Here is a 25,216-nt window from a genome sequence, read left to right on the forward strand (position 1 = left end):
CTGGGCAGTTGAAGCCAGGAGCTGGGATCCCTGATCGCTATCCAGATCTCCCTGGTGGGTGATAGGAACCCAATCACTTGAGTCCCCCACGGTCAGTAAGTAGTAGGAGTGGGATATCAAACTCGGGCACTTAAAAGTGAGAAGCGGTATCCTACCAGTGGCTTAACCATTAGGCCAAATGCCTGCTGTTCATAAACTTTTAATTATGCTGTCACAGAACTGAGGCTTTCAGGTCACTCCGGTTTTTCAATTTTAATGTGCATTTTAAAGCTGTATAGTGTTTTATCTTTCACTGAGTCTGCAACTGTAATAGCCAGGGACCCAGAAGTCTCTGGGAGGGAAAGTTAAGGCTTGTGTGTATGTCTGTGTGGTTGTGTTTGCAGACTTTACAGTCATTTTGAAGATGTGAGGTTTCATAAATGAATTGGGGAGCTGAATAATATTTACATATAGATATAAAAATATTTAAATGTGTATCTATTTATTCAGTTTTATGTTTTTTTCTCTATGTCAGGAGTGAGGAATGTCTGGCCCACAGGCCGAATAAGGCCCATGAAATCATTCAGTTTTGGCTCTGCCAAGGCAACCATGGGCAGGAATCAAAATTTAATAAATCAATAGCAGGAAAATTTTTAAAAGATTATTTATTTTGAAAGTTGGAGTTATAGAGAAGCAGAGAAATAGAGATAGAAGGGGAAAGAGAGAGAGAGAGAGACAGAGAGAATCTTCCAACTGGTGTTTCACTGCCCAGATGGCTGCAATGGCCAGGGCTGGGTCAGGCTGAAGCCAGGGACCAAGAGCTTCTTCTGGGTCTCCAACATAGATGCAAGGGTCCAAACACTTGGACCTTTTTCTACTTCTTTTCCCAGGCCATTAGCAGGGAGCTGAATCCAAGGTAGAGCAGTCGTACATGAACCACCAGCCACAGGGGATGCCAGCATTGCAGGTGGTGGTTTTACCTGCTATGCCACAATGCCGACCCCAAATCTGTAGCAGGCTAATTTTTAAATTAATAATTGTGTATGGCTTCTGAATGATTGTTACAAATATCCAAATGGCGGGGCCGGCGCTGTGGCTCACTTGGTTAATCCTCCACCTGCAGCGCTGGCATCCCATATGGGCGCCGGGTTCTAGTCCCGGTTGCTCCTCTTCCAGTGCAGCTCTCTGCTGTGGCCCGGGAGGGCAGTGGAGGATGGCCCAGGTGCTTGGGCTCCTGCACCTGTGTGGGAGACAAGGAAGAAGCACCTGGCTCCTGGCTTCGGATTGGCGTAGCTCTGGCCGTAGCGACCATTTGAGGGGTGAACCAACTGAAGGAAGACCTTTCTCTCTGTCTCTCTCTCTCTCGCTGTCTAGCTCTATCTGTCAAATAAATTAAAAAAATATATATCCAAATGGCCCTTGGCAGAAAAAAGGTTCTCCATCTTTGCTATAGGTCAACAATTGATAAATCATTCCCACTGCCTTATTTCTTTTATTTTTTATGACCACAGTCAAAAACTATTTTGCATGCAAGTGATAGGTACACAAAATATTATTCATTTTAGTTTTCAATATTTATATACTTAATATAAATCCTTTAAAAAAGTATATCTCCTGATTAAGAGGGTTAGACATGATCCTTATAATTAAATTTACTTGCTCAGTTCACTCAGTGAGTCGCGCTTCGTAACCACTGGGAGTGTGCAGCCCTCAGCCTAACCAGTTTCCATTATTACAGCATTCATAAGAATGGTTCATACTTAGTAAGTGTGTTTGTAGCCCTTTGATTTCCTATATTTCTTGAGGTAATTACTTGTTCTGAGCTTTCTCTAGTGAATTTGTTGGAGAATCAGTTGTTTCTTCTATGTAAACACCTTCTACTTTGAGTTGTGACTGCTCCCTCCCCAGGGACTACCCTAGGGACAGGTTCCTGGCTTTAAGTTTCTCTTTCTAGCTGGCTACATACAAGTTTACCTCTTCCTTTGTTTATCATTACAGCTTCCTCTGAATGTTTTCAATAATTACTTCAGCCTTGGATTTGATGCTCACGTCACGCTGGAGTTCCATGAATCCAGAGGTGAGGACACCCATTTGCATCTCCCAGGGAGGAAGTTCCCAGCAGGTGTTTTGCATGTTCCCTTTTGTTTGCATCTCACTTAAATGTTTATAGTGTGCTTCAGTGTTGCTTCATTCTAACCTTCATGGAGACCCAGAGAGATAAACAAGATAGGAACTTGCTACAAATGGGAGCTTGGGGACCTAATTGTTTAGGGTCCCCAAAATAGCAAAGGACCGCACCCAAGTTATATTCCAAGTCCAGGGGCTGTTCATCTTTTAAGTTTGAGCAGAAATTGTGAAATCAGCAAATTATTAAGAGATAAACTCTTATAAAAGTCATGAGCATATTCACAACGTCACATACCAGCAGTTAGGGAAGTTCAATACTTCTTAACAGAGCCATGGAAATACGGTGGCAAACATGCAAAAGAAAGGTACAATAGGCATCTCAGAACAAGAGGGGGCTCTAGTAGTTTGGGTTGAAAGAAAAGAGTGTGATGGTGACTTGAGTAGGGCGGAATGTACTAGGGAACCCCTGGATGTGACTGAGATGTGAATGAGGCTGAGGGATGATCTCTGTTATTAAGAGATGAGGCTGAGATTGGAGGCTGGGGCAGGGGTCGGGGCAGGGTGGTCAGCACTGTGACACAACAAGCAGGTTAAGCTGCACTTGGGATACCTACACCCTATACATTTTTGATCCAGCTCCCTGCTAGTGCATCCTAGAAGGCAGCAGGTGATGACTTAAGTACATATGTCCCTGCCATCCACATGGGAGACCTGGATGGAGCTCCTGGCTCCTGGCTTCGACCTCGCCCAGCCCTGGCTGTCACAGGCTTTTAAGGAAAGAAACGATATATGAAAGATCTGTCTCTCTGTCTCTGTTTTTTTGGTTTTTCAAGTAGATGAAAAATAAATAAATAAACATTTAAAAAAGATTAGGATAAAAAATTATTAGAAGGGAAATGAAATGAAATAATAATATGTGTAAATAGATATCTAAATTTTCTAGTGCCGTTCAGAATTGAGAATGCTTAGAATTTTGACTTCTAATTCTAGCTCCAGTCTCTGTCTCCATCTCTCAAACTCTCTCCTTTTTGATCTAATTATTTATATATTGTGTCTATGCCTGTATCTGTAGATATATCTCTACCTAGTCCCTTGTGAATATATATTTATATATGAGCATGAATTTCAATTTTTTTTCTTCAAAATAAGCACGTCCTTTTATTCCATTTCCTGTGAACTTTTTGAAGTACCCTTACATAACCACAATTAATGCTAGGATGTATATTAAGAAATTTTAGAAATAAAAAATCATAAGTGAAGAAATATTTTGCTTTTCTTCCTCTAGATTCTTCTAATAGCACAAGTGAATTTAAGCCATATAATCTGAAATACAGAGTACAAAAAACTAGAATTCAAAATTTCAGATTCTGGTAATAAGGTAGAGAAAATTATGTTAGTGCTCTCTGCACTGAGAATCAGGAGTGGAGCTACACGATTCAGAGCATCAGAATGAAAAATACAGGAGAATGACCCATCCGCAAGGTCCCTTACAGCATCCAGCAATTTCAGCAGACTTTGACCTTCCTGGTTTGGGAGGTGGTGGGGAGCTGAGCTATGTCGAGGTCAGATTCTGTGGCAATTAATGATTTGGATTGTAGTGGGAGCCAGAGTTTGGTTTCCCATATGGTTGGCCAGAAAATCTCAGCTAGCAAGTTTGATTCATACCAGAACCCCAAATATTCCAAAAACGGAAAAACCACCATCCTCCTATCTCCCTGCTGTATACGATTCTTGGAAGTCAGGTGTTCAGAAGTACCTGCTTAGGACAATATTTGTGATCTGTTGCCCTTCATGTAGAGGAGAGTTAATCTGGGAGGCAAATGGAAGATTTCATAGCTCATTTTTTTTTTTCTCATCTTCTTTAGGAGACTGATTCTGGGCTTCTTGTTAAGATCCCTGAGTTTCTTAACAATACTTGTAAAGTAACAGAATTATCACTAATAGATGAATTTCCCAAAATAGACATCCTGGCGTGAGAAAAGGCCTAAATGAGTAAGTGGCTGACAATGAGCTCATTCAAGTGAGTCTAATATTTAGTCTAATTAATCTGAAAGTTGTCCTAATGATACACTTTCTTGTACTGTGATGAAATTTCTATTCAGAGTGAGAGCAGAGCAAGGAAAGACTCCAAAGAGGAAAAGCCAGGCTTAGAGGAGAATTCTTTTGGGGAAAGTAATTTTTTCCCCTTTTTAAAAGCTATGGGACTCTTGAATTTTGGGGTGTAATATTATATATATATGAATATATGAATAGTTTTATATATCTGTGATTATAAAACAATTGGTTAAAAGGTGCTAAGCATTAATCTGAATAGTTTACTGCTTTAATATAGTGCAAAATAGAATTGCGAACATTTTCTCTGCTTGTAAACAGAGCCTGTGAGGAAAACCAACCACTAAAGAGCTAAGGGAGAATTTATGTTGATAGCGTGTAAGACATAATGTTAATGAAGATTAGATGAGAATGGTGTAAGTAAATATATATCCATAGAATATGGAGGTGATCTTATTGATACATTGAGACCAGAGTGTAACATCTCAGTATCTATTTATCTCTTCTCTTATGCTAAATGGAAATATTTAGGTATGAAAAGTATGATTATTTACTCAGGATAATTTTGCTTTTCTTTTTTAAAAAACTTCTTTTATGTTAATTCAGATTTCACCCATAGTTTCACCTAGTTAGTCAAGAAATCGTAAGCTAAGCTGTAGACAATAAAGAAAGACAAGTAAGGCTATATTTTCAATAGGGGCAGTTTCCTTATTTTTGTTGGTAGGTAGTCAGTGTTCTCAAACCAAGGGCATTCATAGTTGATACCTCAAGCAGTTATAAATTTGAGTCACAATTTGAGTCTTCATAGCAAAATGGATCATTTGCCATAAAATACTTGGACAGTGTCTCAAAACTCATGAGAACCATTGTGGAAAAAAAATGGGCTTGGATAGAATAACCTATTAGGGATGAGTCAATAAAAGGTAGTGTTTTAGATTGGGAATTATACAAATACATCTACACAAAATTGAAAATAAATACAAATCTCATGAAGGCAGAATTTTAAAAAACTAATTGTGGCAAGAATTTTTGGCATAAATGTGAGAACAACTCATCCAGTTGGCCATTTCTAGAGTAACTACCTACATACTTAAGCTTATATCTTTTAGAAGTGACATTTACTTTTACACCATTTATTCATGTCATTACTGTGCAAATGATTTTAGAGTTACTATTAGAAAAGCCAGAAGTAAGAATGGTTTTAACATTTGATTAATTTTGTATATGAATAAAGGTAAACATTTGATGATTTAGGTTTCTGTTTGGTTAGGAAGATAATACATTTCACTTATTCTTCTTAAACTTGTCAAAGTATTTGTGGTTTAACTATTACTGCTGATGTATCTGAAAGTGCAATCCTTTGGAACAGAATATAGAGATGTAATAGGATTGGTTGGACATTTCATTGTCAGTTAGAGGACTGTCCAGGACTTTCACCATCAATGCATTATCACAGTACTTCAGGGAGCATGTTGAAAATATTCCAGTCTGTTAATACACTCATTATTATTATTATTATTATTATATTCCAATGTGTTAATGATTATAGTTATCCATGGCAAAGTTAGGTCTCATTTTTCTAGCTTTATGAATGAGAGTGTCACTTTTTGAACATGGTTATTAAACCATCTCACTTTTAGTTTGAAATTGGATGCTTACATTTTACTGACTCATTGAAATTATTCAAGAGAGTTGAATTTTATGCTACAAGGTCACGGAAATAAAATTATGACTCTAGAGGAGACATTATTTAAATTTGACCTAAGATTTACTGTTTTCACTGAACATACAGAGACATGCAAATCAGCATACTTCAAAGCATTATGAATATTTCATGATTCATATCATTAAAAAATTGACAGATTTCTTTATAAAGTATCCTTTGCAATGGCTTACTAAATAACTTCATTGCCATCACTACATGGATATACTGCCAACCCTTGTCTAGGCACTGAGGCTTAAGCTCAGGTTGTCTTGAACTTCTGTGTGATACCTGCTCATCATTCAAAATTCAAGTGTGGCCCTCTCTGGAGCATTTATTGTGATTGTCTTCTTTCTGTGCATTTACCCCTACATTCTAGATGAGTATAGATGCATTTAATGACATTTAGGAAATGTTTCTTTAATTTCTATTTTCAGACTTGTGTCTTCCCTCCCTCCCCCAACTCTCAATTCACCAGAGGTGAAAGACCACATCTTATTTACTTTTGTATTCCTGATACCAGGTCTAATGGCTGTCTCAATAAGTGCTTGTTGCAGTAGTGGGATGCTTATTTGAGGGATAGGTCACACAAATAAAAGATAAATAGCACTTGAGGATAAAATAGTAGAGGTAAGTCTAGTTGTATGGACTGTAAGTATTACAGGAGCTTAGCTGGACTCTGTGTGACACACAGGAAAGGTATTGGGGAAAATTTCTGGAACGTATAGGAAGTAATATTATTGGGAGATAAGTGTAGGAATATGATGCAAATAAGAATTAAGATGGGTAAGAGCATTTCAAACAGGAAAGGAAAGTATAGAGGCAAATTAGTTTGTCATGAAGATTGGGTAGATGAACAATTAATACACAATGAAAGATTTTGCTAGGTGTTAGGAAAACAGTGCTAATGTTAATATAAATATTTGTTCTTAATTAAAGAATATTAGAAAAGAGGAAATTTTTTTCAATTTTTAAAATTTATATAAGGTGAACAAATTTCATGTATTTCATATATACAGATTTAGGAGCATATTGAAGTTTTTCATATATATACTTTTTAAATTTTATTTAATTTGTACAAGTTTTGTATATCTCAATAAACAGATATAGGAAGGAACATAATGGTAGTTCCCACCTTACTTTCCCTCCTGCTCACATTCCAACCCTTCTTCCTCCTCCTTCTCCTATTCTTACTTAATTTTTACAAAGATCTATTTTCAGTTTACTTAATGATCATAAAGGTTAACCCTACACTAAGTAGAGTTCAACAAATAGTATGAAAAAAACTGTTCCTCAGCAGAAGAGACAAGGTCTGTAAACAATCATTATATCTCCAAATGTCCATTTTATTCCAATATGTTACATTTTAGGTAATCTATTAATATACACAATTTAAATTGAAAGTGGCAGTGTTGCTGTAGGCATAGACTTTGGAGTTAATTTTGTATATATAATCATTTAAATCTTAAGATTGGGTATGTATCCACTGGAGAGCATATGGAAGATGTACACATTACATGAGGTTCATATTGCATTAAGCATAGTGTTGCACTTGCATTTATGGATAATTCTTTAACATACCTTGGGAAAATTGGAGCTTCTATGAATTTCAGTCAAGAAATTGAAAATAAAAGATGAAAATTATAAATACATGCATGCTGAATTGATGTATGTGTGCTTATTTTTGTATTTGCAAGTGGAAAAATGCAGTCATAATTATGAGTTAGGGTGCCTCGCTTGTCATCATCTAGAGTTGGCTGCAGTGTGTCTATTGGTGATTTGAGTATAAAATAATTCTGAAAACTTGGAAATGTATTTTACCATGTGGAATGTGTATATGGGTCCTCTGTGTGGGCATATTTTTGTGATTCCATTTATATGTGCTGTTCTGGGGTGGAGTGTTATCTGGGGGATTTGACCAATAGAGGTTGGCTAATAGGCTTCATGTGTCCACATATTTGAAATCTCAAAATGCTGGCTTTAAAATTGTACTAACTATATGTTAATTAATATAATACCAAATATCTGAGGAGGCAAACGAATGTATGTTTCATGAGTATTTTTCATGCACTTGTATGATTTGGTCTTGAAGAATTTGATTTTGGGTGAAAATTGGTGGCATCAGGGTAACACACTACTAGTACTCTGAATTTTTAACTGCATTCTTTCCTTGGGGAAAGATTATGGGGGAGGATGGTGGTGGAGGTGTTATCTGGGAGCTATATTGGGTACCTGGCTACTGGCTATTTCATAGAATTGTTGGAGAATCCAAAGGGAGATGTGGACTTCAATACAATAGTAACAGGGGATATCAGCACTCCATTTTGGTCAATGGACAGGTCAACTAGACAGAAAAATCAACAAACAACAGAGCTAATCGACACTATGGACCATATGGACCTAACTGATATCTACAGAACTTTTCACCCCTTAGTGGCAGACTACACATTCTTCTCATCAGTGCATGGAACTTTCTCTAGGATAGACCATATGATATGCCATAAAGCAAGTCTTAGCAAATTAAAAAAAAATCGAAATCATACCATGCATCTTCTCTGACCACAATGGAATAAAGCTGGAAATCAACAACTCAAGAATCTCTAGATTGTATAAAAACACATGGAGACTGAACAACATGTTCCTGAACGAACAGTAGTTCATAGAAGAAATCAAAAGTCAAATCAAAAATTTCTGGGAACTAGTGAAGTCAACAATACATCACATCAAAACTTATGGGATATAGCAAAAGCAGTGTTAAGAGGGATGTTATAGCAGTCGATGACTACATGAAGAAATCGGAAAGGTACCAAATAAATGAGCTATCAGTGCATCTGAAGGACCTAAAAAACATCAAACAAAACCCCAGATTAGTAGGAAGAAAGAAATAATTGAAATTAGAAAAAAAATAAACAAAATTTAAGCCAAAAAATACAAAAGATCAGTGAAATGAAGGTTGTTTTTTTTTGAAAAAAAATAAACAAAATTGGCCCAACTAGCTATAAAAAAAGAGAGAAGACCCAAATCAATAAAATTAGAGGTGGAAAAGGAAATGTAACAATAGACTCCATAGAAATTAAAAGAATTATCAGAAATTACTACAAAGAGCTTTATGGCAACAAATTGTGAAACCCAGAAGAAATGGAAAGATTCGTAGACACATTCAAACTACCTAAATTGAGCCATGAAGACATAGAAAATCTAAACAGATCAATAACCAAGTTGGAAATTCAATCAGTACTAAAGACCCTCCCAACAATGAAAAGGCCACGACTGAATGGCTTCACTGTTGAATTCTACCAGACATTTAAAGAAGTACTAATTCCAATGCTTTTCAAGCTATTCAAAAACAATTGAAAGGGAGGGAATCTTCCTAAACTCCTTCTGTGAAGCCAGCATCACCTTAATTCCTAAACCAGAAGAAGATGCAACAGAGAGATAGAGCTATAGACCAATATCCCTGATGACCATAGATGCAAAAATCCTCAACAAAATATTATCTAATCGAATCCAGCAACACATAAGAAAGATCATTCATTCAGACCAAGTTGGATTTATCCCTGATATGTGAAGATGGTTCAACATTCACAAATCAATAAATGTGATACATCACATTAACAAACTGAAGAACAAAACCATATCGTTATCTCAATAGATGCAGAAAAACCATTTGATAAAATAAAACATCCTTTCATGATGAAAATCTTAAGCAAATTGGGTATAGAAGGAACATTCTTCAACACAGTCAAGGCAATTTATGTTAACTCACGACCAGCATCCTATAGAATAGGAAAAAGCTGGAAGCATTCTCCCTAAGATCCCGAACCTGAGAAGGATGCCTGCTTTCACCATTGCTATTTAATATAGTCCCGGAAGTTTTAGCCAGAGTCATTAGGCAAGAAGAAGAAATCAAAGGGATAAAAATTGGTAAGGAGGACATCAAACTATTTCTCTTTGCAGATGACATGATCCTATATATCAGAGATCTAAAAGAATATTGGAACTTATAGAAGAGTTTGGTAAATGACAGGATATAAAATCAACACAGAAAAATCAGTAGCCTTTGTATACACAGACAATGCCATGGCTGAGAAAGAACTTTTAAGATTAGTCCCATTCAAAATAGCTATAAAAAGAATCAAATACCTTGGAATAAATGTATCCAAGGATTTCAAAGATCTCTACAATGCAAATTAGAAGAGCACATTAAAAAATGGAAAAATCTTCCATGTTCATCAATTGGAATAATCAACATCATCAAAATGTCCATACCACCAAAAGGAATTTACATATTGAATGGTATCCCAATCAAGATACCAACAATAATGTTTGCAGATCTAAAAAAAAGGCTGCTAAAATTCATATAGAAACATGAGACCCCAAAAAGCTAAAGCAATCCTAAACAACAAAAACAAAGCTAAAAGCATCTCAACAGAAGATTTCAAGACATACTACAGGACAATTATAATCAAAACAGCCGTGTACTGGTATTAACATATGGATAGATCAACTGAACAGAATAGAAACTCCATAAATCAACCACGCATCTACAACCAACTTATCTCTGACCAACGAGCTAAAATCAACCCCTGGAACAAGGACAGTCTTTTCAACAAATAGTGCTTGGAAAATTGGATTTCCACTTGTAGAAGGATGAAGCAAGACCCCTAACTTATACCTTACACAAAAATCCACTCAAAATTAATTAAAAACCTAAATCTATGACCTGATATCATCAAATTATTAGATAAAATTGTGGAAACCCCACAAGACATTGGTTTAAGCAGAGAGTTCTTGGAAAAGACCCCAGCAGAAGGAACAGGCCATCAAGGAGAGAGGCACCTTTCTCTAAAGGGAGGAAGGAACCTCCACTGTGACACGGCCTTGACTAAACAAGTTCAGAGTCGGTGAACTCAAGGGGCTCCCATGGCCTAGACAGCTCATAGCAAGAGTCTCGGGTGATTGCTGACATCATAAATAAGAGTGCCAATTGTTAAATCAACAATGGGAGTCACTGGGTACATGCTCCCCACGTAGGATCTCTGTCCTTAATGTGTTTTACTATGAAACGTAAAAACACTACTAGTCGAACAGTACCCTATACCTTGTGCGGTTGTGTGAGTGCAGCCTGTTGAAATCCTTGCTTAGTATATACTAAGTTGATCTTCAGTATATGAAGATAATTGAAAATGAAACTCGAAACAGGGCGGGATGGGAGAGGGAGAGGGAGAGCGGAGGGCCACAGGAGGGAGGGAGGTTGCGGGGGAAGCCACAACAATACAAAAGTTGCACTTTGTAAATTCACATTTATGAAATAAATAAAAAAGATAAAAAAAAATCAAAGCCAACATTGACAAATTGGATTACATCAAACTGAGAAGCTTCTGCACTGCACAGGAAACACTCAGCAAAGTGAAGACACCATCTGCAGAATGGAGAAACTTTTTTGCAAAATACATAATTGATAAATGGTTAACATCCAGAATTTATAAAGAGCTCAAAAAATTCAGCAACAAAACAAACAAAAAAACAAAAACAAAGCAACACAAAACAAACAATCTAGTTAAGAAATAGGCAAAGGACTTGAAAAGACATTTTTTTTTTTTCAAGAAAGGAAATTCAATGCTCAGGATCACTAGCCATCAGGAAAATGTAAATCAAAAGCGTGATGAGGTTTCACTTCACTCCAGTTAGAATGGCTCACTAACATAAGTCAGCAACGGACAAATGCTGGAGAGGATGTGGGAAAAAGGTACCCTGGTCCACTGTTGATGGGAATTAAACTGGTACAGCTACTGTGGAAGATACTGTACAGCCACTGTGGAAGATAGTATGGTGATACCTCAGAAATCTGAATATAGACCTACCTTATGATCCAGCCATCCCACTAATGGGAATTTACCCAAACCAAAATAAATCAGCATATGAAAAATTATCTGTACCCCCATGTTCACTGCAGCATGATTTACAATAGCAAAGATATGGAATCAATTCAGATTTCCATCAACTGTTCACTTTCTTATTCAAAGAAGTTATGGTATACATACACTATGGAGTACTATTTAGCTAGCTGGAAAAAAAATGAAATCGTGTCTTTTGAAACAAAATGGGTGCAACTGGAAACCACTCAACTCAGTGAAATAAGCCAGTCCCAAAAAGCAGATATAATGTTCTCCCAGATTCAAGGTAACTAACAGAGTAGCTGAAATGTATTGTATTGGAATGAAATAAACATTTTGAGATTTGATAATTGTTTACAGTCCTTGTGTCTTCCGTTAAGGAATAGTGTTTTGTTTTGTTTTGTTTTTTTCTTTATACTATTTGTTGAAATATTTTACTCAGTGTAGAGCTAGTGTATGACTTAACTATATGATCATTAAGTAAACTGAAAATAGATCTTTGTAAAAATTAAGAGTGGGAATGTGAGAAGGAGGAGGAAGAAGGGTTGGAGCATGGGTGGGAGGGAGGGCATTGTGGGAAATATCACTGTGTTCCTAAATCTGTATATATGAAATACATGAAACTTGTATAACTTAAATAAAATAAAAAAATAGATTATACCCAGGGCTCATCATCATTATAGATGAATTACATCTACTGCCAAATCATTTACCTGATTTAGAGGATAACATTTGGAAAGTATGAACTAATGAGATTTAAATGAGACTTTTGGATTTTTGAGTTGATACTATAATCCACTGACAACTTTGCAGGGAGGGGAGATATTTTTTGTATTGGGGGAGTATGAGTCATGAGGTCTGGAAGATAGAGAATGTCAGGAACAATTTTGATCTCTGTGATGTTTTTGTGTTGTCATGCCTGTAGTTGTGATATTTTTCATAGCAAAAAGGACTCAGTAGATGTAATTGAAGCAGAAAATTATCTGAATTTAACATAGGAAGATACTCTTGGATTATCTGCATGGATCTAGTAAAATAATATGGGCCCTTAAAAGCAGAACTAGAAACTAGAAAGAGAAAACAGAAAGACTCAAAATGTGAGTAGGAATGTACACTGGTGACTTTGACAGTGGAGGGGCTTAGTAGTCAAGGAGCACCGGCCATGTCTGGACTTGGGGAATGAGCCCGGTCAACAACAGCAAAGAAGAACTGCAGCCTCACAAACACCAGGAAATGGACTTTGCTAATAACCTGAATGACCTTGGAAGTGACTTCTTCCCAGAACCTCTTAGGAGGAACCCAGCCTGGTGACATTTTGATTTGGATCATGAAAGACCCTAAGCCAAGGACCCAGGATGAACCCGGCCCAGACTTTTGACTTCGAGAACTCTAAGAAAATAAGTGGCATTTTAAGCTGCTGAGTTTGTAGTGCTTCGCTATGGAAGGGGTAGGAAAGCAATTAACTGGTGTCCAGTCCTATTGTACATAGGTTAAAGATAGAGACTTACACAAGGAGTGGTTGACTCTCCTCACGGTCTCTTGCCACCTCCACGTGGAGGAGGAGATTCTAACCAAGGTGCTAGAACACTAAGCTCTAGATACGTCCACTGTTATAGTGTTGGGATGTTTTGAATATCATTGATCTTTCATGGTTTACCTCATAACAACAAACACAAATTCCTTAAGGAAAAAAGAGCATTTAAACTCCCTTGCTGGCCCTTTCCGCCTCCTCGGTCCTCCACAGAGGGACATCAACCCGCATGCGTACATATGGGCAGAACCCATCGTCCAGTCCTTGCAACAGCCCATGAAGAGTGACTGAGTCCTGCTGTTTGCAGGCAACTCCCTGCTTTCGTGTGGTCTAGCTTCTCTTCAGGTGGTGGTCTGCCACTCAGCTGAGCTGCCTCTCTTAGCTCTGGCCAATCTTTGTTTCTGGGTTTGATGTTGCTTGGAATAGGGCAGATATAATAATGACAAACAGGTCCAATTGACAGGGCAGGCTCGGTCTGGGAGCCAATTATGGTACTGTCAACCTTTCTTGTGGAGGAACTAACAGAATTTCCTTTATACTCCTATTCCTAAGGCCGCAGCATATGTGTTGCTCCCCTACCTCTTTGTTCTGTGCCTTTATGGTACCTCTCTGAATGCCAATGTCTTGGCAGATCTCTGATTTTTTAAGTTTACTTATTTCATTAAAGTTTTTACCTGATAAATTAAAAAATTATACATATTTATGGGGTATCATGTGATGTACATTGTAGTGAGTACATTGTATAATGTTCAAATCAGACTAAACATGTGTATCTCCTCTGGTATTTATCATTTTTATGGTGAAAATATTTAAAATTATTTCTTCTAACTTAAATTTTAAAAATTTATTTAAAGGGAACAAATTTTATGTATTTTGTATACACAGTTTTAAGGACATAATGATGCCTTGTTAGCCTTTGAGGGGTGAGCGGAGAGAGAGAAACTCGTGTCCGTATGGGTCACTTTTTTTTTTTCCTCTCTCTCTTCTAATTAGCCTGGTGAACTTTTCCCCACGGGGTTTCAAGCCTCATTCCCTCTAGTCTCCTCTTTCTGCTTGCCCGCTGGTGTCTCGGGCTATTGAGGTTCGGCTCACCTTGCGTTCCAGTGCTGGTGCGTTGATTCTGCTGCTGGTGTCCCGAACCTGGGCTCCCACGCTCTCCACGCAGGTCCACTGTGAATCACTAGTTCCTGAAGAGTTTCCTTTGCTGTTTCTTCCCCTACTCTTCCTTGACCCTGCAGTATCTCCACTGTTATTAACCTGTGTGTTTCCGAACTATCAATGTGCTCACTTCCTATTCCGCCATCTTGCCACTCGAGCTTCCCACCCTGCCCTACCTACCTCATTATTGCCCTCTCTCCTGCTCCTTTTCTTATTTTTCTTTTAATTCTGGCAATACATATTTTCAATTTACTTTATAGTCACAAGCCTAGCCCTCTACCAAATGAAGAATTCAGCAAATAGTAAGTAGAAAAAACACTGTTCCTCAGATGTATAGACAAGGGCTATAAACAATAATCAAATCAGTTTCATTCATATACATTATATTTTTTGAGTACTCTATATACTAACTACCACAAATCAGGGAAAACATGTGATATTTGGCTTTTTGTGACTGTTTTGTTTCGCTAATGATAATTCTCTCCAATTACTTTTTCTTTTCTTTTTTTTTTTTTTTTGCAAAAGACAGGATTTCATTCTTTTTTTATGACTGAGTTATATTACATTGTCTATATAGACCACAGTTTCTTTTTCCAGTCATTAGTTGATAGACATCTGATTTAATTCCCCATCTTAGCAATTGTAAATTGAGCTGCTATAACATGGGGGTACAGATAACTCTTTTTTAAAGATTTATTTATTTATTTGAGAGGCAGAGTTACAGAGAGAGAGAGAAAGAGAGAGAGAGAGAGAGAGAGAGAGAGAGAAATCTTCCATCCACTGATTCACTCCGCAGTTGGCTGCAACAGTTGGAGCTACGCTGATCCGAAGCCAGGAGCCAGGAGCTTCTTCCAGGTCTCCCATGAGGGTGCAGGGGCTCTCCTTGGGCCATCTTCCACTGTTTTCCCACGCTGTAGCAGAGAGATGGATTGGAAGTGGAGAAGCCAGGACTCTGACTAGGCACACATATGGGATGCTGGCACCACCGGTGGAGGCTTTACCTGCCATGCCACAGGGGCCCCCAGACAACTCATATGCTGATTTCATTTCCTTTGTGTAAATTCCCAGGAGTGGAATGGCTAGGTCACATGGTAGATCTGTTGATTTTGAGGAATCTCCATACTGTTTTTCATAATGGTTGTACTAGTTTACATTCCCACCAAGAGTGTATTAACGTAACTTTCCCCACATCCTCACCAAGATTTGTTATTTATTTATTTTTTGATGTTTGGATGCTAGCCATTCTAACTGTTGAGATGAAACCTCATGGTGGTTTTTATTTGCATTTTCCTGATGGCTAGTGATCCTGAGCATCTTTTCATGTGTCTGTTGACCATTTGTGTTTCATCCTTTGAAAAATGTTGTTTGTATCTTTAGTTCATCTCTTAACTGGATTGTTTGGTTTGTTGTTGAGTTTCTTGAGCTCTTTATATATTCTGGATATTAATCTTTTATCAGATGTATAGTTTGCAAATATTTTCTCCCATAACGTCTGTTGCATCTTTATTTCATTGAGTGTTTCTTTTGCTGTTTAGAACATCTTAGCTTCTATGTTTCTTGGCTATGTAGAAGTGTCTTAGCTTCTATGTTTCTCCTATGTTTTCCTCTAGTAATTTGATGGTTTCAGGTCTTAGGTTTAAGGTTGAGATCCCTGATCCATTGTGTGTTGATTTTTGTGTAGAGTGGGAGGTGGGAGGTTCTATTTCATATTTCTGAATGCACAGATCCAATTTTCCCAATACCATTTGTCCTTTCTCCAGGGAGTGATTTTAATGCGTTTGTCAAATTAGTTGTTTGTAGGTGCATGGATTAACTTCTGTGGTCTGTAATCTGTTCCATTGATTCACATGTCTATTCTTGTGCCAGTATGAGGCTGCTTAAAGAAAAATACATAGTACATTATTATTATTTCTAGTCAATCAACACCAAACCTTTTTTCTCCTGTCTATAACTTAGAACCTATCAATAAATTTTTATTCATCTCTCTCTCCCCCTTTTTCCCCAGAAGAATTATTTAAATTATATCTGAGATTATATACATATGTGAATGAAATCCCCCAAACTCAGTTTATTTCTAATTTTATTCTAATAATTTTGGATCTTTCAGAAAATAGTCTATCTAGTTTATCTCGATATAAAAATTTTATTTCTTTTTTTTTGCTTTTTTTTAATTAAACTTTTATTTAATGAATATAAATTTCCAAAGTACAGCTTATGGGTTACAATGGCTTCCCCCTCCCAAAATTTCCCTCCCGCCCACAACCCTCCCCTTTCCCGCTCCCTCTCCCCTTCCAATCACATCATGATTCATTTTCAATTCTCTTTATATACAGAAGATCAGTTTAGTATATATTAGGTAACGATTTCATCAGTTTGCCCCCATATAGTAACACAAAGTGAAAAAAAAATACTGTTGGAGTACTAGTTATAGCATTAAATAAGAGTGTACAGTACATTAAAGACAGAGATCTTACATAATATATTATTTTAAAAAAATTAATTAATTTTCTATGCCATTTCCAATTTAACACCAGGTTTTTCCTTTTTTCATTTCCAATTATCTTTATATACAGAAGATCGATTCAGTATATAATTAGTAAAGATCTCATCAGTTTGTACCCACACAGAAACACAAAGTGTAAAAATACTGTTTCAGTGCTAGTTATAGCATCACTGCACATTAGACAACATATTAGGGACAGATCCCACATGGGATGTAAGTACACAGTGACTCCTGTTGTTGACTTAACAATTTGACACTCCTGTTCATGGTGTCAGTAATCTCCCTAGGCTCTAGTCATGAGTTGCCAGGGCTATGGAAGTCTTTAGAGTTCGCTGACTTTGATCTTATTCTGATAGGGTCATAGTCAAAGTGGAAGTTCTCTCCTCCCTTCAGAGAAAGGTACCTCTTTCTTTGATGGCCCTGTTCTTTCCACTGGGATCTCACTCGCAGAGATCTTTCATTTAGGTCTTCTTCTTTTTTTCTTTTCCATGGTTTCTTGGCTTTCCATGCCTACAATACTCTCATGGGCTCTTCAGCCAGATCCGAATGCCTTAAGGGCTGATTCTGAGGCCAGAGTGTTGTTTAGGACGTCTGCCATTCTATGAGTCTGCTGTGTATCCCACTTCCCATGTTGGATCTTTCTCTCCCTTTTTGATTCTATCAGTTAGTATTAGCAGACACTTGTCTTGTTTGTGTGAGTGTCTGCTAATACTAAAATTTTATTTCTTTAAAAACAAGCATTTCAGTTCTTCAGGTCCCATTGGAAAGCCTCATCAACATGTGAATGTGTTCCAAGCCAAAGCTTACTTTAAAAGTTCCTGTGTGACTCACTTAATGCTGTGGATATCAGTGCCCTGGAAGAGGTCTGTGCCAGAACTGTGGCTGCCTTTTTCCATTTCTTGAGACGTGCTTTATACTTGGACATCACATTTTATTTATTTACTTATTTGAATGGGACAATTTCAGAGAGAGAGAGGGAGCGAGGGAGCGAGGGAGAGAGGGAGAGAGACAGAGTCAGAGAGAGAGAGCGAGAGAGAGAGAGATATCTTCCATCTGCTGGTTCATTCCCCAAATGGCTGCAGTGGTTGAATCCAGGAGCCTGCATTTCCATCAAGTCTCCCATATGGGTGCCAGGGTCCAGGTAATTGGTCATCTTTCGCTGCTTTCCTAGATGCATTAGTAGGGAGCTGGATTGGAAGTGGGGAAGATGGGACTCAAACTCTCACCCATGTGAGCTGCCAGCATCACAGGCAGTGTACCACAGCACCAGCCTGAAGTGAAGGCCTAGGTGCATGTGATAAATTGCTTAATACACACATTCTCATTTGTTTCTATTTCTGTTAGGAGAAGAGTTGCAGATTGGTGCCTCTTCACACGAGGGACACCATAAATGTTAGGAAAAAAGGGGCAGAATAGAGAGGAGGCAGTGTAAGAATTTATAGCCAGACCAAATTTATTCAGAGAAAATAAATCTGTAGAGGTGGGTGACCAACTGCTCGTGTGCACATTGATTGTACACCTGGCAGAAGGCCCCGACTCCCAGGGGCTGGGCCTTCTTATATTTTAGGAAGGCTAGGGATGAGGGTGAGCATAGAGGGCAGCCGGTGGAGGTGAATTCCTGGAACTGGGCGGGGCCTTGAGAACCTGGAAAAGAATACAGGTGGGTATGAAGGCATTAGGGTGTGAGACCCAGTTGAGATTCAAGGGCAAGGAATACATTCCAAAGTTTATCTGCCTTTTGGGCAATGAGTAAGAATGGCTGAGGCTTATGTCTTTGTTCCATCAATTTCCTTAAAGGGATTTGACACAACTGAAAGAGGTGCACAATCAAATCGGGTTTTAAAAAGGTCAAAAGCAGATTGAAAAATGGTCAGCTCTGGGGCGAGGAATGGGATCAGGGAGGTGGAGTCATTAATAGCACTATAGTCCTCTTGCTTGATCTGCCCTATAAATCAGCCTTTTGCCTTGGGATTGCTTTTGCATTTAGGGTTAGAGAACTTCATTTGGTAAAACACAGTGAGTGGTAAGGAAACTGTGACATACATAAATTGTAGATAGAAGAGCATAACTATCAAGAACCAATCTACAAAAATACTGCCTTGTTTTTTAAGAAATATTTTTTTGCTTTCCTTTACCAAATTCTATGTTATATGCTAAAACCATGTTCTAATAATCATTGGCCAGCTTTATTTCCTGAGGCATTGTATGTAGCTTTTGTTCTGCCCAGTCTTAGTGAAGGAGATTGTTGCTGCTTTTACCAGGAATTGCGGCTCAGAAACAGGGTTAAGACTGGGAGAGTGTCAGGACAGTCTAATCCGCAGTAACTGGAAAAAAACCTGGCCAGAATAGAAGATAAGGAGCCTATGGAGGACTAGGAGTAGGCTAAATATAGAGTAGAAAGAATGTTTCAGGAGATAATATTTCATTTAGAGATTTCACAATTCCTTGAATTCATGTGAAAATTCTCTAATACTGATTCTTGTTTCATCTTTTTGGGTCTTCAACCAATATAAAATACAGCAGCAAGTTCAAGATTAATGGGTTTTCAGCTACCGGCGTTGCTGCAGTATGCTCTGGGTCGTTTCAGTAGTGTGTGTGTGTGTGTGTGTTCCTCCAAACAAAATGATTTTTCCAAAGCCTGCTACAACCAAGAGAGCACATAGTAGTTTAGAGTTTTTGCACAATGTGAAACCAAATTCTCTAATAATTTGCATCCAAATTTCTCACATAGAATACATGTAGAAACTTCATAGTTTATGGAAACCATATCCTAAACAAGTCAATGCAAATGACTGTTCTTGTCTTCCTCCCTCTTTGCCCCATCATCCCTGCCTTATATCCCTGCCAACCTTGTATTCTAAGAACAAATCAGAGCATTTCAATGTTTAATGTACATGAGAATCACCCAAAGATCTCGTTAAACTAGAGATTCCTAGGCCCCACACACAGACGTTCTAATTCAGTGGGTCTGAATTCTGCATATGTGGCCACACCCAGTTAACGCCAGTGCTATCAGCTTGGAGCCACACTTTTGTAACACTAGACAACTGTACCTGTGGCAGTGAGCCACTATACAATAATAGGAAAGAGCAGAAACTGTGGGAAAGATGATAATAAAGTCCTGGGACCTATTGGGTCTATAGGTTGGGGAAGGAAGAGGTGGAAGTGAATGTGTTCATCTAAGTTCCAACCTTCCGTGAAGTCTCTATAACAAAACCACCTTTCCTATTTCACAGAAGCAAATCCAGAGAAATTCAACAGTCGTTTTCGAAATAAAATGTTCTATGCAGGGGTAAGTATATAATTCATTTTACCTGATTTCATATTATTTAACACAAATTCATGAGTGAAAACGATGCACATGAAAAATAATAACAGACATGACAGATGTTTATGTGTATGGTTAATGTTTAATGTCTTGCTTTAAGAATAAATGGAAGGGTATCTTTCTTTAGTTAGTGTCAGAAAGAGAATTGTTGTTTTTCTTCTTTGAACTTGAAAACCCCGAGAATCCATGTTGTAAAAATGGATGATATTTAAAGAGTGATGTGAAAAACAGACATCAAAGCTAATACAGGGAATGGGGAAATTAGTCAGGCTACATGTATGGAAAATCTTAGGTAAGAACGTAATTTTCAGTGGGGTACACAAGCTTTTAATGTTTGGATAAAAAATTGGCAGAACACAGGAAGTTTCTCATGAAAGCATGTATGAGATTAAAGGAGCCACCTTTTCCTCCTCAGGGACATCCCTTGGGGTGAATAAAGGAAACGCCGCATCCAAAAGATTAATAAAGAAAGTGTGTTTTAAGTGTATGTCATTGTAACAAAAGGAGAATGAAACAAGCCATTCTCTGGCCAATTATTATCTCATCTTGACTGTATCTTCTAACCGAGAAGTTGGAGGGTCAGGAAGGGCGTCATAGAAATCTTCAGATAATTGGAATTGTCCATCTTTTCACTTTCCTTCTGTGGTCCTAATCATTATTATACATTATCAATTGAACACAAAGAGATTTCAACTTGACAATCACTGCACTGCTTTATTCAGCAAAAAGGCATACTTTCTGGCATACTTGGGGCTCATTGGTAACTGTATTATGGAAGCAAGGACGTGGTATAATCATGTAATCAAATTTATTTTTCCTTATTTCTTTCTGGTATAGGCAGCTTTTTCTGACTTCCTACAAAGAAGTTCTAGAGATCTATCCAAACATGTTAAAGTTGTTGTAAGTATTGAATATGTTGGTTTATTTCATTTGGTGAATATGAAAATCCACAAAATAAACCCCATAAAACTGGTTTATATATTGAGATTAATTACTGTACTACAGAGAGCTTCAGAGGTAGTTAGTGTACTTCATGCAGCCATCATCTTTGAACACTTTATCATCTTTAGTGCCTGGGAATTAAGAATGAATAGACTGAGGCTGGCGCTGTGGCGTAGCGGGTAAAGCTGCTGCCTGCAGTATCAGCATCCCATACGGGTGCCGGTTTGAGTCCTGGCTGCTCCACTTCCGATCCAGCTCTCTGCTATGGCGTGGGAAAGCAGTAGAAGATGGCCCGGGTGCTTGGGCCCCTGCACCCACGTGGGAGACCCAAAGAAGCTCCTGGCTCCTGGCTTCAGACCAGCTTGGCTCTGGCCTTGTGGCTAGTTGGGGAGTGAACCAGCAGATAGAAGACTGTGTCTCTCTCTCTGCCTCTGCCTCTCTGTAGCTCTGCCTTTCAAATAAATAAATAAAAGGAATAAACAGACTGATTTCACTCCTGCAGAGACATCTAAACAGTCAGGGGAAAGGGCAGGTAAATCATTGCAGAATAATATAGTAAGTGTTATCCACTGTGTAAGTGCTATGGTGGTGGCACAAAGGCAGAAGTGATAACTGATTGTACAGGGAAACACTTGCAAAAGAAATGGTAATGAGTTGGGGCTTGTAACACGAGTAGGTGCTTACCAAATATGTATTTGGTTTCAAAGCTGTCTGAGGAGTCTCCATATGAGAACAATGCATTGAATTTATTATTTTGTGGTGATTCGCTCTCCAGACTCATCAAGACTCCTGCCCACTGGGTAGATTTTTTATACTGTACTTGTTCTTCTTTGGTCTCTGCGCCAGGTTTTGAACATATACTGCTGGGAGGTGAGAGAGAGAGAGAGAGAGACAGAGACAGAGAGAGGTAGATAAATTACCTTTCCCTAGGTGATGCATTCTACAAAAGCATGTCACTAGTTATTAAGGAAGACATAAAATGTTTCCTGTAGCAACCAAATTAAAAGAAGGAGTGAACATGGCGTTGTTGTGCATCGTTACATCAGTAAATGAAAAAGAAAGAGAAAAATTACATATGGAGAAGTAATGGGAATATAGCAGCACTTGAATTTATATGGCATAAAGAATAGGTGAGGATTTGTTAAGTCAACAACAGGAGTCACTGTGCACCTACTCCTCATGTAGGATCTCTGTCCTTATGTGTAGTTCAAGGTGAATTAATGATATTACCAGTGCTCAAACAGTATTTTGCACTTTGTGTTCCGTGTGGGGGCAAACTGAAGAAATCTTTACTTAATATGTACTAAATTGATCTTCTGTATATAAAGATAATTGAAAATGAAAAAAAAAAGGATATGTGAAGAGAGAGAACTAATCTCTATGTATACATATTATATAGAGAGTATATATATGCACATATATGAAGGTAGGAAAATATATGATCTTAAATGAATGGGAATATCAAGAAGCACGAGAGCATACAAATGAAAGTCTATGAACACCAGCAAAGCTGGACTTTCCTAAATCAGATCAAACGAGAGGTAATGCTCTTTACCACTCGTTATAACCCTTGCCATCACATTCGGGTGGTTAAGTTCTCATGCAATAGCCATGAAAATCAAGTATCATTTAGTGGTGAAGACTCTTGAAAACCGAAGTATTACCTTCTTAAAGTCAAAGGGCCTGTTGAACCAAGAGTATCTTCATTTTCAAAAGTTATGATTGTTAAATATATGCAGCAGCAGCCTTAAACCAACTTCCCTTGTTTCTTCAGCTGCCTGCAACCCAGCCAAAAATAAATATTACCACCCCTTTCAGTATTCTGCGTTTAGAGGAATGTTAACCATGTTTGCCAAGAGAGCCAGGGACTCTGGGCAGTGACCCTGTTGAATGTCAGTATGCAGGTGAGGCTAACCTGTGGACTGGAACCTCTGTGTCCTTCCTAACTACTAGAGTTTCACTCTCACATCAGGCAGTCTTACTGAAGATAAATGTCTCATACACGAGAGGCCACATAGCAGGGGAGACCAAAATGGCAGCACGTAGCTATGAATGATTTGATATCAACCAATATATGTGATATTGCGGTGAAATATTTATGCAATCATACCTTCTTTTGGGAGAAGGAGCAAACCATGAGAAACCATTGTGAATCTTTGAAACTCGGTCTCAGGACCATCTTTAGGAGGTGTGTGTCTTGGAGGACATCACTTAACCTTCAGAAGAGTTCGCTTTCCTTGTCTGTAAAACAGGTGTAGGACACACCTCTTTGAAGCAAGGTTTTTGAATACCATCCCATGACACAGAAGGACACACAGATATCTCTGCAGTGACATCATTGTGTGTTTTCTGAGTGGGAGATAAAAAGGGAGAGGGGTTAGCTAGAGTGAGTAGATGTATAATCAGAAACAGACCACCCTATCTTTGCCAAAAAATAAAGTCCTCTTGTGTTTTGTATATGTTAGTTAATAATCTCTCATATAGATATAAAATATATTTAAATACTAAGCCACGAAAACCTACACATAGCATTATTTGCTTTTACTTTCCACACATTTTTTCTTGGTGTTATTTAGTGTACCAATATATGAGCTTCTACACAAGGGTATATTTTGCTTGTTGATTTTTCCCTTTTGTGTGTGTTTGAAGTAGAGAAAAAGTTGAAAGCTGCTGTTCCAAATAATTGTACATTTTAGTGCCATAATGCCCAAGAAAACTTTATAAAGTGCTGTGCCTTGTGAAGGGCTCAGCTTTCTACAATTTGTTGAGTTCCCAGGATCACTGACATGTTTGCCAGGAGGAAAAGATAGAAGCTTAAATAATCAATTGTGTTCTAAACATATTAATATTTTATAGTATTTTCCTATAATGCATCAAAACTGATTTGCATGCCGTTACTATTTCAGATCCTACTTTCTAGAAGTTTTAGTTGCTTCTACCACTCAACTTTGGTACTTTAAAATGTCTTCAATTTTTCTCTTTATCGGCATAATCATCTATGAATTATTTCAAGTCCTTAAGTAAAACGGGAGACTTTGTTTGCTTAGTATATCAGAGTACTAAAAAAATAAATCAATGTCTAGATTCTGATTCCTATGCAAATTGAACGTTAGAAATATTTTATTTAGAACATTAAAATTTCTTGGTAAAAATTTTTAGAAATGTTCATAAAATGAGGCTGTAGTAAGATCAGCTGTGGAATGACTGTGGATGCTGAGACAAACCTGACAGCAAGAAAAATCATGGTGCTTAGATCGAAACTTGTCCTAAGGAAACTTCTAGACTTTTGCAGGGAGCTTAGAATGCCTTATTCATTTCCTGAACAGGAAGATAATGGGGAAATTCTGTACTGAGGTGTGAGGATAGGAAATATAAAAGCAGGGTTTGTACCTTTGATGTTGAGGAATCTATAGTCACGACTGGAGTTTCCCTCTTTTGATTTTGTCACCTGTGGGAACTGAAAGCTTTTCTTTGATTAATCAGAGAATGACACCCTTGAGGAAAGCACTAACGCAGCAGGGGAGCCATGTCCAAAGCTATTGAGGCCAAATTGGCCCTAGGTTCTTGAGACTCAGGGCTATGTCCAAGCCCCAGGAAAAGAGTTTATCTCAGATGTCCTTTCCAAGTGTGTAAGAGATTAAATTTCTAAGAACAACTCACTTGTTAATGGATTGTGTTTCTTGGCCTAGGATTCATATACATATCTCACACCCATATGAGAGATTATTAACTACTATATTCAAAACATGGAATTCATATCCTATGGCCACGATAAGATGATCTGTTAGAGAAGATACAAATTTATGATAGAAAACTTTTAAAACTTTTGCAAAATATGTACCTTTGGAAAGTGTCCAAAGTAACATGTTGAACAGTTTCAAAATAAAACTCTTCTCAAAGAAAATAAATGGTTATATCCATGACTTGTTGGAATCAGATGACCATGGTGGTAAATGTTGCTGTCTGAAGCTTGGGCCTCATTCTTACTATTCTTTTA

At 37.8% G+C, this 25,216-nt stretch overlaps 1 protein-coding gene across 2 annotated transcripts in view; it reads left to right on the forward strand.

The window, feature by feature from the left end:
• Window positions 1-25,216, forward strand: part of DGKI (diacylglycerol kinase iota) — a 499,667-nt gene that overhangs the window by 294,019 nt on the left and 180,432 nt on the right. For both annotated transcript variants that reach the window (XM_062198081.1, XM_062198090.1), the window contains exons 15-17: window positions 1,978-2,056; window positions 20,186-20,241; window positions 21,115-21,177. In XM_062198081.1, the coding sequence (XP_062054065.1) occupies window positions 1,978-2,056; window positions 20,186-20,241; window positions 21,115-21,177 (198 nt within the window). The remainder of the gene's footprint in view (window positions 1-1,977; window positions 2,057-20,185; window positions 20,242-21,114; window positions 21,178-25,216) is intronic.

Source organism: Lepus europaeus, chromosome 1 (assembly GCF_033115175.1).
Source record: "Lepus europaeus isolate LE1 chromosome 1, mLepTim1.pri, whole genome shotgun sequence".
In the NCBI taxonomy this organism is placed as follows: domain Eukaryota; kingdom Metazoa; phylum Chordata; class Mammalia; order Lagomorpha; family Leporidae; genus Lepus; species Lepus europaeus.